Source organism: Pristiophorus japonicus, chromosome 8, assembly GCF_044704955.1.
Source record: "Pristiophorus japonicus isolate sPriJap1 chromosome 8, sPriJap1.hap1, whole genome shotgun sequence".
Classification (NCBI taxonomy): Eukaryota; Metazoa; Chordata; class Chondrichthyes; family Pristiophoridae; genus Pristiophorus; species Pristiophorus japonicus.
Window position 1 is genome coordinate 187,038,406 of NC_091984.1, and position 11,258 is coordinate 187,049,663.

The following is an 11,258-nucleotide window of genomic DNA, read 5'->3' on the forward strand; positions in this document are numbered from 1 at the left end:
CAGGAATATAAAGACAGGTCTCAGGCAAGTGTGGCATTCGTGTGCTGTGTAATAAAGGTGCAGGTCCAGAGTGACCTTGACCTCAACATGTGCCTCGTGTGAGTCTGTACTACGGGGACAGGACTTTACAGTTCCCATTCCTGAGTGCTGGCCAGGGACCCCTGCTGGAAAGTGTGTGTGTGTGTGGACATTGAATGAGAACAAGGATCAGGCCTGGCTGTGATAACCCCTAAAAATAACCCAAAGACAGGCACCGTTTAGAGTCATACAGGAGGAATAGTCACTTGGCCACGGTGGAGACAGACTGCTGACACTTAAAAATTGCACCTCACCTTAATCACCAACAAACCAGTTCCAAAAAAAGTACCTACCAGACTTTGATTCCTAATGACAGGTGATTATCGTATTGCAGAGCGACTTCAACCATTTTGAAATCTGTAAGTAAGAACAGGATTTAAAACCATTTGATAAGAGGGTTTCACTCTGTGACTTGTATTGTAAACATAATCCCTGGCAGGAAATAGCTTTCAAATGTTGAACAAACCCTACACCCAGGTGTACCGAGTATCCTTTATTCTATAGAGTTGACCGAGTGCACAAAGTGCTGTCTCATAGAGTGGCAACACCTCACTTATTGCAGCAAAGCAGACTCTCTCCATTGTGCATCTTCACTCCCAGTTATCTCAGAATGAGAAAGGAAAAGTGACCCGTTTTGGGACTTGGTCCCAGGTGTCTATGTGCCTGGACGTTTGCTAGGAATGCCTTACTGGGGAAATATCGAGTAGAATTCTGCTAAAATCTTTCGGCAGGTGCCCGAGCATCTCTGTCCCTTTTTATAGAGCCAGATTAAGAGGAAGAATTTAGTAACACACTGAGGCTGTTGGTGCTGTAGAATCTGATCAACCTATACTGTGAGATGGGGGGGTGGGCGAGTAGCAAGGGAGCAGATCACAATATAAGTACAGATCAGGAAGGTTGATCAGTCTATCTTTGGAAGGAGCCATTAAAGCGAGTTCCCAGTAGTTCAGGTGGATATGATAGATGCAGTGACACTTTCCAAAAAAGAGTAGTGAATTCTCCTGGTGACCATTAGCAGATATCCCTCCCCGAAACAACACAACCAGGAACAGATTAACCAATCACTTATCTTACTGTTATCTATGTGCAAAATGGCTGAGTGTTCTGGCAGTCCTTGTGCTTTAACTTATTGTACGAGAACCGTCTCAGGATGCTCCTAAAAGATTTGATAAGGCACTGCAGAAATGCAGACTTCCCTTTCCCTTTCTCTTTTCCTTTCTTTATCCATCTCAAACCTACCACAGCATTTAACTGTCTCTTAAATATCTCTAAAGTTTTTGGGGTAGAAATTGGTCATTGGTGTGCTTGTTTTCCACATGGGAAACAGGGTCAACAATGGCCAATATAGCTGGGCTATGCCTCATGGGTGCCTGCAAAATGTCTGCCACTATATTGACCTCAGACTTTTTTCAGGCAGCTGCCCGAAACAGGCATTAAGCCCCTGACCATATCATGGCCCTGGGCCAGTTTCCTGAGTTAGGGGGTCACTATGTATTCATGGCAAATTTCCGATAGCAAGTGTGAGCCTGCCAGCGGGCCAGGTGATTCTGCAGCAGGGCCACGTCTACAGCACCAGAAGTGACCAGAAGAAAACTTAAAGGGACCACAGGGCCTCGAAGACTTGAAGACGTTGCCCACTGAAGGGCTTGACCAAGCCTGAGGCCTTCAGCAGGTAAACGTTCGGGGCAAATTGGAGGCAGACAATACCTCTCTAGGCATTTTCCCTCCATTTTCAGCATTTAGGGACATTCGCACTGCTATCCTGGGCCTACCGAAAGTGTTTATCTGGTGGTCCCAGGGAGCAGCAGGTACAGGGGCAAACAAGAGGGAAATAGGCTGGGAAGCTGGGCCCTGTTAGCTTCTGAAAGTGGTGGGCATGAAAGAAGTGGACAGTGTCAGTCGTCTTTTTCTGTACAGAGTGAATCCAGCTATCAGTTTACCCGTAGACATTTAGTAACAGTTCTATGTTTATATCTACTCAACAATAGAAGCAGCAGATATCTTGGTCTCATCATTCTAGTCCTGACAAAGATACGCTGGGGGGAAATTCTTCCTCGTTGTGCCCATTTTTCATGCGAAGAAGGGGGGAAAAATGGGCCACTCTTGAAGCTTAACGTCCGGCGCCCGATCTGTGTCTGCATTAGGGGCGCCGCATTTGGTAAAGGCGATTTTCAAGACGTCGCTAGCGGCTGCCTGAGACAGGCATTGAGCCCCTTGAATATGTTAATGAGGGGTTTGAGGCCTGTTTAAAGCTTCTCTGGGATATGATGGCGGCGCGGGCCTCTTCCAGTGGATTCCCAATGCAGCCTAACCAGCAAAAAGGAGGCCACCACCAAAGAGCGAAGTATATTTTAATAAACTCACCTTTATGTAAATGGAGTTTCTGCAGCAGCTCTGGCAAAGTGGCGGCAGCCGACCGGGAGTAGCTCGGAGGGAATTCCTGGCCATTAAAGCGAACCTTCCTTGCAAGGGTTTATATTTTATAAAGGATATTCATGGTCACACTCCAAGGGAGGGTACTTGGCCTTGGGCATCAGCGACTTCAATTGAAAAGAAAATCAGGCGGGTGTAAAACGGGCAGCCGATCGCCATCGCTCATTTTGCATTACAGCCCAAAAACAATTTCACCTCCCACAAGCAATTTGTTTCGCCGCCTCACAGAGTTAGTATTAGTTGCGTGGATGAATAAGAGATGGCCGAAAGTGTATTGCAAGTCTGAGACTTTCTTTAGGAGCCCAAAAAAGTTCCAGAGTATCTTTACGTATGGTTCATGGTCTAGAATATATTTCCGCCCAGCTTGATGCTGTATCCAGTATAGTGTTCAGTCAGCCATGGCTCAGTTGGCAGCACTCTTGCCTCTGGGTCAGAAGCTCGTGGGTTTTAGTCCTACTTCAGAGACTTGAGCGTGTAATCTCGGCTGACACTTCAGTGCAGTATTGAGCGAGTGCTGAACTGTCACAGGAGTCATTTTTCAGATGAGATGTTAAACCGAGATCCTGGATGTAAAAGATCCCATGGCACTAAACCAAGAAGAGAAAGGGAGTTCTCCCTGGTGTCCTGGTCAATATTTATCCCTCAACCAACATCTGCCCATTATCATGTTGCTGTTTGTGGGACCTTGATGTGTGCAAATTGGCTGCCGTGTTTCCTACATCACAACAGCGACTGCACTTCACAGGTACTTCATTTGCTGTAAAACACTTTGGGATTCCCTGAGGCCTTGAAAGACGCTGTACAAATGTAAGTCTTTCTTTAACATGCGAGCTTAGTGACTAGCAACAGGCAATTTAGCCGTGCGGGCATCATAGCTGAGATTGATCTTGCCCTCACCCAGCATCCATAGATACTCGTTTTGCATCAATTATTGTTTGTATATAGTTTTCCTTCCACCCCCTGCCCTTTTCATATCCAGACTCAAGTCTTGCTGGTGGGGTTTGTATATTCTGCCACAGCTGTCCGTTCCTCCTCTCTCCTTCGTCTGTCAGAACCATGTGATTTGCTGCTATGTGTCAGGCAGAAGGAGAAATTTATACTTCTCTTGGAAGCACCGACTTGTTCTGGAGTACCCACCCTCCCCCACCTCATCCCCTTGACCAATCTTCACGTGTGAGCCTAGAAATGTGAGCCTTGGTGAGCTATTTAACATAGAAACATAGAAACATAGAAAAATAGGTGCAGGAGTAGGCCATTCGGTCCTTTGAGCCTGCACCGCCATTCAATAAGATCATGGCTGATCATTCCTTCAGTACCATCGGGAGGGGAGGGCGTATCACAGCTGAGCCTGATCCTGACCTCCCCTGATGTCCGCATGTGTATTTCCCAACAGGAGTCACCGGATAACGATCAGGAGTGGGATCCTGGCTGATACTTTCCCCCTTCTCCTCCTCCCCAGAGCCACTGAAGCTCATGCCAGTGCCTGACCCGTTGCCCCAGTTAAATCATTACCGACTGTGGATTGAACCTAAGACTTTACAGCTCAGTGCCATACTTTAATCACTAGGCCATTAGCGGGGCTGTCTGATGTGTCAGGAGAGTGTTACATTAAAAGAAGACTTTAACGGACTATTATACTCCTGTGTATATTGCAAATCAATGGGGAATAAATGAAAGAATATTACAGTATCATCACATTCAACATTTATGAACTGCTTGTAATTCTGCGTTTGCTCAAATGTTGCTAATTAATCATATGGAGATAACAGATGGCTGGTTTGGAACACATCTCCAATGGTTCATAAATGACTTCTCCACTAAGAACCACGGCTAACTAAGCAAGTCTCTAATTAGGGCCTATTCATTTCAATGATGAGAATATCTAGCCCCAGACTACAGAAAAAAAGCAGCAGGCAGGAGCCTTCACATCTTCACAACCAATGAAAGACCTTTTCTGAAGTGTAGTCCCTGTTGTGCAGGCATTATTGCAGGGCATGCTTTTAAAATTTGGTTGAACAATATTTTGGCTCCTATCAACCCCTGACAAGGTTCTCTGGGTTTCTGTAAGTGGGGTGAGAGGAGCGAGTGCACACAGTCTGTGTTGGGCAAATGGGAATTCTACTTACGTGATTCATCCCGTGATTTGTTTGGAGAGTGTTAAGTACGGGATGAGTACTGTGTCTTTCAGATGCTTGGTTAGCCAGAAAAAAACTGTAAGTTAACTCAGTTGAATTCCACAGGTGACTCATCTATGGTCCCAACAGTGCATCAGGAACAGAAAGCAGCTATTGGACTCAACAAGCCCATCTCTTCTTCATAAATCAACTCCATTTACCACTTATCAAAGGCTGGAAATGACTACTGGCGGTACAGCACTTGTATCAGCTTCCTCTGACAGCCATTTTAATGGAGGTATCAACCCAGTGAAACAGCGAAGGAGGAAGTCGATATGATTGTGCTAAGTGTTCATGGCATAACATCTGCTCAGGATTGAAATACCATATCTGTTCCTGGCGGCACAGAGGGAGGCCAGATGCAGAAAGAGCAGAAAACCGAGAGCGGAGGGAATGGAAAACCCGGATCAGAAGGAGTGGAAAACCAGGGCTGGAAAACCGGGTACGGAAGGAGTAGAAATCCCGTCAGCGAGGGAGAGAAAAACCAGATGCAGAGGGAACGGAAAACCCAGCGCAGAGTGGGATGTAAATCCAGAGCAGAGCAAGCAGAAAACCAGGCACAGAGGGAGTGGAAAACCTGGCACGGGAAACCGGGTGCAAAGGGACCGTAAAATGGGCACAGACCTTACACCAGTTTTGTGCTGGGCCTGGATTTTCTGCTGTGCCTGTGTTGATGGTGCAGTGAGCCTCATTGGACCATTCATTTTGGGCCATGTGTGCCTGCTGGCTGCCCCAGGAATTCCTGCACCATGTGGCCTTGGTGCGAGTCCATCACTGCCTGGAACAAAACACACTTCTGTCAGCGTATAGCCACCACAAGTACTATTAAAGCTGTATTACCTGACCTATTATGGTGAATTAGCAGAACTGTTTTTTTGGTGCAGCTTTTCTTTTCTTCACGTTGTACGGTCATTGGCTCAGGGTGTGTTTGGATCAGATTACAACTTGCAATTTATATAATGCCTTCAATGTAGTAAAACGTTCCAAGGCACTTGAACAGGAGTGTAATCAGACAAAAAACTGACACCATGCAAAAAAGGACATATTAGGACAGGTGATCAAAAGTTTGGTCAAATAGGTACATTTTAAGGAGCATCTTAAAGGAGAGAGAGATTTAGGGAGGGAATTGTAGAACTTAGGGCCGAGGCAGCTGACGCTTGGCCACTAATGTGGCGTGATTAAAATCAGGGATGTGCAAGAGGACAGAATTGGAAGATCGCAGAGATCTCAGAGGGTTGAAATGCTAGAGGAGGTTAAAGAGAGAGGGTGAGGTGAGGCTACGGGGGGATTTGAAAACAAGGATGAGAATTTTAAATGCCTCCCCCTTCCATTGAAGATGGTTTACCTAAATAGGTACTGGTAGTGTCTATGGGCTCAAATTTCCCCAACCACTTTATCTGGCGCCCTCGCCTGAGATGCGCCGCTTTTGTCCGCTTCCAAGCGCGCCGAAAATCTTCCTTCCGATTCTGGCCGCTCCCTAGCCTCTCCTCGGTGGTGGCGTAGCGTGGCCCAGTGGATTGGGGATCACGCTACGCCACCACAGGGAAAACAGTGCCGGGACCTCTGCACATGCACGCTAGAGTCCTGAAGCACGCCGTCCCTAGCCCTGGCCGAATGGACTCCCTCATCGGCGGCTTGCTACGTTCCCTACGGTAGAACTTCTATTTTTATTTGTTACTGATTGATTGATTGCTTATTACTTTGGTGCTTTAGGTGCAGGGTTCCTTCTATTTTTTATTTGTTAATTAATTGCTTATTACTTTTTGTGCTTTGTTTAGTGCTTGGTGCTTTAAATGCATTTATGCTTCTTTAATGTTGTTGTGAAGGTATTTAGTGCTTCGCAAGGTCCCCTTCCCCCCCCCCATCTCTGCGCTGATTTCTTAAGTCACCGCAAGGTTTTTCTGAACATACAAGACTGCCCACTTACGCTGGCCTAAGTTAGTTTGGAGTAACATTTAGCTGGCTAAACTTGCTTAATTGGCCAAAACAGGCATAAGTGGCTGGTAACGCCCACTTTTGAAAAAAAAACTAAACTAATAAAAAACCTAACTAACTCACTTACACTGGCGCAAATTAAATGGCCAGAATTGCAACTAAAAAGATACTCCAGAAAAATCACATTGTTCCAAAAATAACGGAGCAACTCCTGGGGAAATTTGGGCCCTATATTCCTCCATCCTCTGGGAGATGGAGGATGAAGAAGAGTTTCACATCCTGGAGAAAAGAGAGAGATGCACCACCTCCATGCCCTCCTCTCCAATGGGGACCATGGCATGTTGGCCCACTCCATCCAAGATCAGCTCTTCCAGGAACGTTGAGGACCTGAGATCCGATGTGTTCCCTTCGGTTTGCAAACACTTCCTTCTATTTGTCTGCAAAGAAAGCAAAGGGGTGTGTAACGAAAAGGATGGGTCACGGAGGAATATACAGCTGGTTTGGGGGAATGTCTTACTGTTACTGTATTAGGGGCAGGCCATTGAAGAACCATTGAAGATAAGTGGAAGACTTTATCCCTTGACCCTTTCTAAAATAATGCAGTTATATTAGCCACTTTCTAATCCTTAAGAATTTTGTGCAAAAATATCGTTTAAGGCTCCGTCTCCATTAAAGATCCTGGGTGCAAGGCGTCTGGATGAGGTGCTTTGTCTATTTTAAGAGCAAACCTTATATCCATATATCCATCCTTATTTTCAGACAGTCTAGCACCTGCTCTGCCGTTCGATCAAGCACATCGATATTATTCATCGCTTTTTTTTTCCTTCACAGGAAAAAAGACAAATTGGCTCAAAATTCTCACGAGTTTCAAGATACCAGACCGGAGAAAAGTGAAAATAAGTAGCCCAAAGAGAGAACCCCTCTCCCCCTCACTCTCGCCCCCCCCCGCCCCCACCACCCTCGGCATGGACAGACCTTCCCGCCTTGCAGTCAGCCCAGCCAACGGTGTCTGGGAGATGGATCTTTTCTCTCTTTTTAATTTCAGAAGCCTTCGGCAAAACGGATGACACATTTTTCAGAACGAGTTGGATAATCTTTCAGGCAGCTGTGGGCCAAAGTTGGCAAATTAATTATGGCTTTGTCCTGTTTTTAGAGGAACTTAAATGATCTTTTTTATAATGTCTGGGTTTGCTGGGCCAGCCAAAACATTCAATCAGTTCAGCCTGTAACAGCATCAAAACTAGCCACATGACTGATTGCTCAGTGCAAGGTTGGCCTAATTGACAGGACTGGGAGTACCAATGAGTTTAGATTTGTCAGAGCACTGATTATAATTTTCAGTCTGTTGTACAATCTGACTTCACTCCTTCCTGCATTGCCTCAAGCGCAGTGCCGATTCTACGCATTGACTTTTCCTTGCGGAGTAGGGGGAGAGGGGAGTCCATAATTCAACTCTTTTCTTGCACATCAAAAATGAGAGAACCTGAAGTGAAGTTGATCCTTAATGCTTTCTGGCTTCACTGCTAATCCTATTTCCTCATACTTCTTATTTTAATTTCGTTTGAAATTAAAACAAAATCTGTCTGAACAGCTTCCTTTGGCTCAGTCTACCTTTGAAGATGAGTTTATTCTACGATAATATGAATCATGTGACCTTTCCGCACTCCAGGTGCGGGATGGCTGTGCTGCTTGTCGCAGTCTTTGCACTAAGCACTCCGAGGGCAGGTACAGCACGGTTGAGTTGTGTAATGAGGCTTCCTCTACACTGCCCCGACGGCATGCCTTAACCTCCAGTCTCACTGACAGCCACATCACTGTGAAATTCCATTCCTGGCAACAGCTGGCCTTGTGGCCTTTCGGAGTGAGATTGCCGAATTGGTGTGAAAGTTTTTTTTTTGCTTGTGGACATGCATCCATTAGTCTGCGGCGGCTTGTTTCACTCCAAGATTCTTCCAGTCAGCAGGCCAGATGAAATTTTCACCCTGTTAGTCTGGACTGGATTCAAACCCAGGTCCCCGCGGGGTGAAAGCATAGTGTTCGAAAACCACTGTGTCCCACACTTTCACCCCAATTATCTCTTTTTTTCAAAATAAAATTAAGAATTTTTCTCAAAAGAGATCTAGCCAACTTTGTTCATTTTTATAGCATTGTGTGATCATTGAATGTAGCAGCTTTTCTTGCCCAAGTAACCTAAGCTGCCATTTTGTGCAATAAGACTATTAGTTCAATGTGTAATGTTTTGCAGTTTTTTTATGATTGAATGTATCATTAACTCCTGGCTTAATTAAAAACAACAGATTTATTTTTTCTCTGACATTTGCATTCGTTTACTTTGACATTCTGTCTGTCGTAGCAAAGTATAATTTGTTCAATAGCAGTGTTCGCACTGTTGTTGGCCTCACGTGGAGCTCAATCTTTACATCATCACCATTTAACTAAAGGATGTTATCATCCCATCCGTGCCACACTTAAGATGGTGCCCCCCAAGGAAGAACCTTTTCCAATAAGGTGTCTTCCCTTCATGGCGACTCTTTTCGAAGAGGGTGTTCCTTTCAAGGATACCATTCACTAACAACACACCATTTAATAAAAGAGAGATGAGCATTATGATCAGGACCACCTTTACAGAGCCAGTCTCACCGTCAGTGCATTTTAAACTACAGCAATCAAAGTATCATTATTCATTTTAACATTCTTATTACTCATATTATTTCAGCAGATGTCATGAATTTTTTGATTCAACAGTGAGTGCAGATGTCAGGAAGTCAGCAGGATGAGAGAGCCGAACTATTGCACACAATTCAAATGAAGCAGTGGTCGATTTAATGTACCTCTGGGTTAATTTAGCTCCTTCACCTGGTCATATTCAGGAAGCTCTCCAAACCCGTCTGCTAAATCAGCCAATGGAAAAGAAAACCTGGACCAAGTGTAAAACTAGGCTGCTGATCCGTTATTGTCTGTTTTGTGTCGACGCCCAAGACCAATTTCACCCCAGAAAGCACCCCCCCTCACCACAGCCCCCCCCGCACCCCTCTCACTGCACCCCACTTGCTGCACCCCCCGCACCCCTCCGCACCCACCTTGCTGCACTCCCCTCACTGCACTCTCCTCACTGCACCCCCTCCCTGAATCCCCCTCGCAGCACCCCCCTCGCAGCAACCCCTCACTGCACCCCCTCACTGTGCACACACACCCGCCCGAACCCCCCATTACTGCACCACCCTCACTGCACCCCCTCACTGAAGACCCTTGCTGCAACCCCTCACAACACCCCCTCACTGTACCCCCCTCACTGCGCACCTCCCCCTCCTGCCCCCACACCCCCACACCGCACTCCCCAGGGCACAGTCCCACCGCACCGCGCCATCCCTGCTTCCCCTCCCCCACCACAACCCCTCCTCCCTGGCAAAGCCCCGCCCATGCTCCCTCCCGCATCCCCCACTACACCGTCCCCACCGCACCAACTCTGGTACCCCCCTGCCACATACCCCTGGCACACCCGCACCGCATCACCCAAAGTCTGCCCCTACCCCCCCACCGAACCCGCCCAGCACCACACCCCCACACCCGGCACCAACCCCCCGCACAGCCGACTCCCACCGCGGCCCACCCCCCCGCACATCACCCCCAACCCCCCACCGCACCGTGGCCCCTCCCATACCCCCCATTATGACCCCACTAATGAACTGCACCTCCCCCCCGCACCCTTCCACCGCACTGCACCCCCCCACCCCAGTGCATCGCACTCACCCCACCCCCCGCAACGCCCCACATCCACCCGCACACTCCCACTGCACCACGCTCCCCCACCACCCAGCCCCCCCACGCAGTCCCGCGCCCCCCCGCAAACCCCACCGCACCACCTCACCGACCCCCCCCCCCCCCCACTGCAAGCTCCGCACCCCCACACCGGTACACCCCTGCACCACCATCCTCCCCCCGCCCCCCCCCCGCAACCGCTCCTACCTGGCAGTCTCCCCCTCCACACAGCACCCCTCCTACCCCCTCGCATCGTCCCACTGCATTGTCGCCCCACACACCCCTCTGCCCTGCACCCCCTCACCGCCCCGCACCTTCCCACTGCCCCCCCACCCCCCCCACACCTCATCTCCACCGCACCCCCCCACACCTCATCTCCACCGCACCCTCCACCGCACCCCCCACACCTCATCTCCACCGCACCCCCCACCGCACCCCCCCACACCTCATCTCCACCGCACCCCCCCCACACCTCATCCCCACCGCACCACCCCCCACACCTCATCTCCACCGCACCACCCCCCCCCCACACCTCATCCCCACCGCACCACCCCCCACACCTCATCCCCACCGCACCCCCCCCCACACCTCATCTCCACTGCACCACCCCCCACACCTCATCCCCACCGCATCACCCCCCCCCACACCTCATCTCCACCGCACCACCCCCCACACCTCATCTCCACCGCACCACCCCCCACACCTCATCTCCACCGCATCCCCCCACCGCACCCCCCACTGCACACCCCCCACCACTTACCCCCCGCATACCCCACCACACACACCCCACCACATACCTCCCGCATACCCCACACCACTGACCCTCCCACTGTAACTTCTCTCGCATCCCCCTGTACCGCACCCCCATCGCAGCCCCCC

The 11,258-nt window shown here is 48.9% G+C and overlaps 1 protein-coding gene across 2 annotated transcripts in view; it reads left to right on the plus strand.

The window, feature by feature from the left end:
* The window catches only part of susd2 (sushi domain containing 2), a 158,292-nt gene extending 149,382 nt beyond the window's left edge, over window positions 1-8,910 (plus strand). Inside the window, exon 16 of one of the 2 annotated variants that reach the window (XM_070887679.1) lies at window positions 7,452-8,910. In XM_070887679.1, the coding sequence (XP_070743780.1) occupies window positions 7,452-7,524 (73 nt within the window). In that variant the 3' untranslated portion in view covers window positions 7,525-8,910. Of the gene's footprint in view, window positions 1-4,751; window positions 5,351-7,451 lie in introns of those variants that run through there. The other variant, XM_070887680.1, reaches the window with a different exon arrangement.
* Window positions 8,911-11,258: the final 2,348 nt, after the last annotated feature.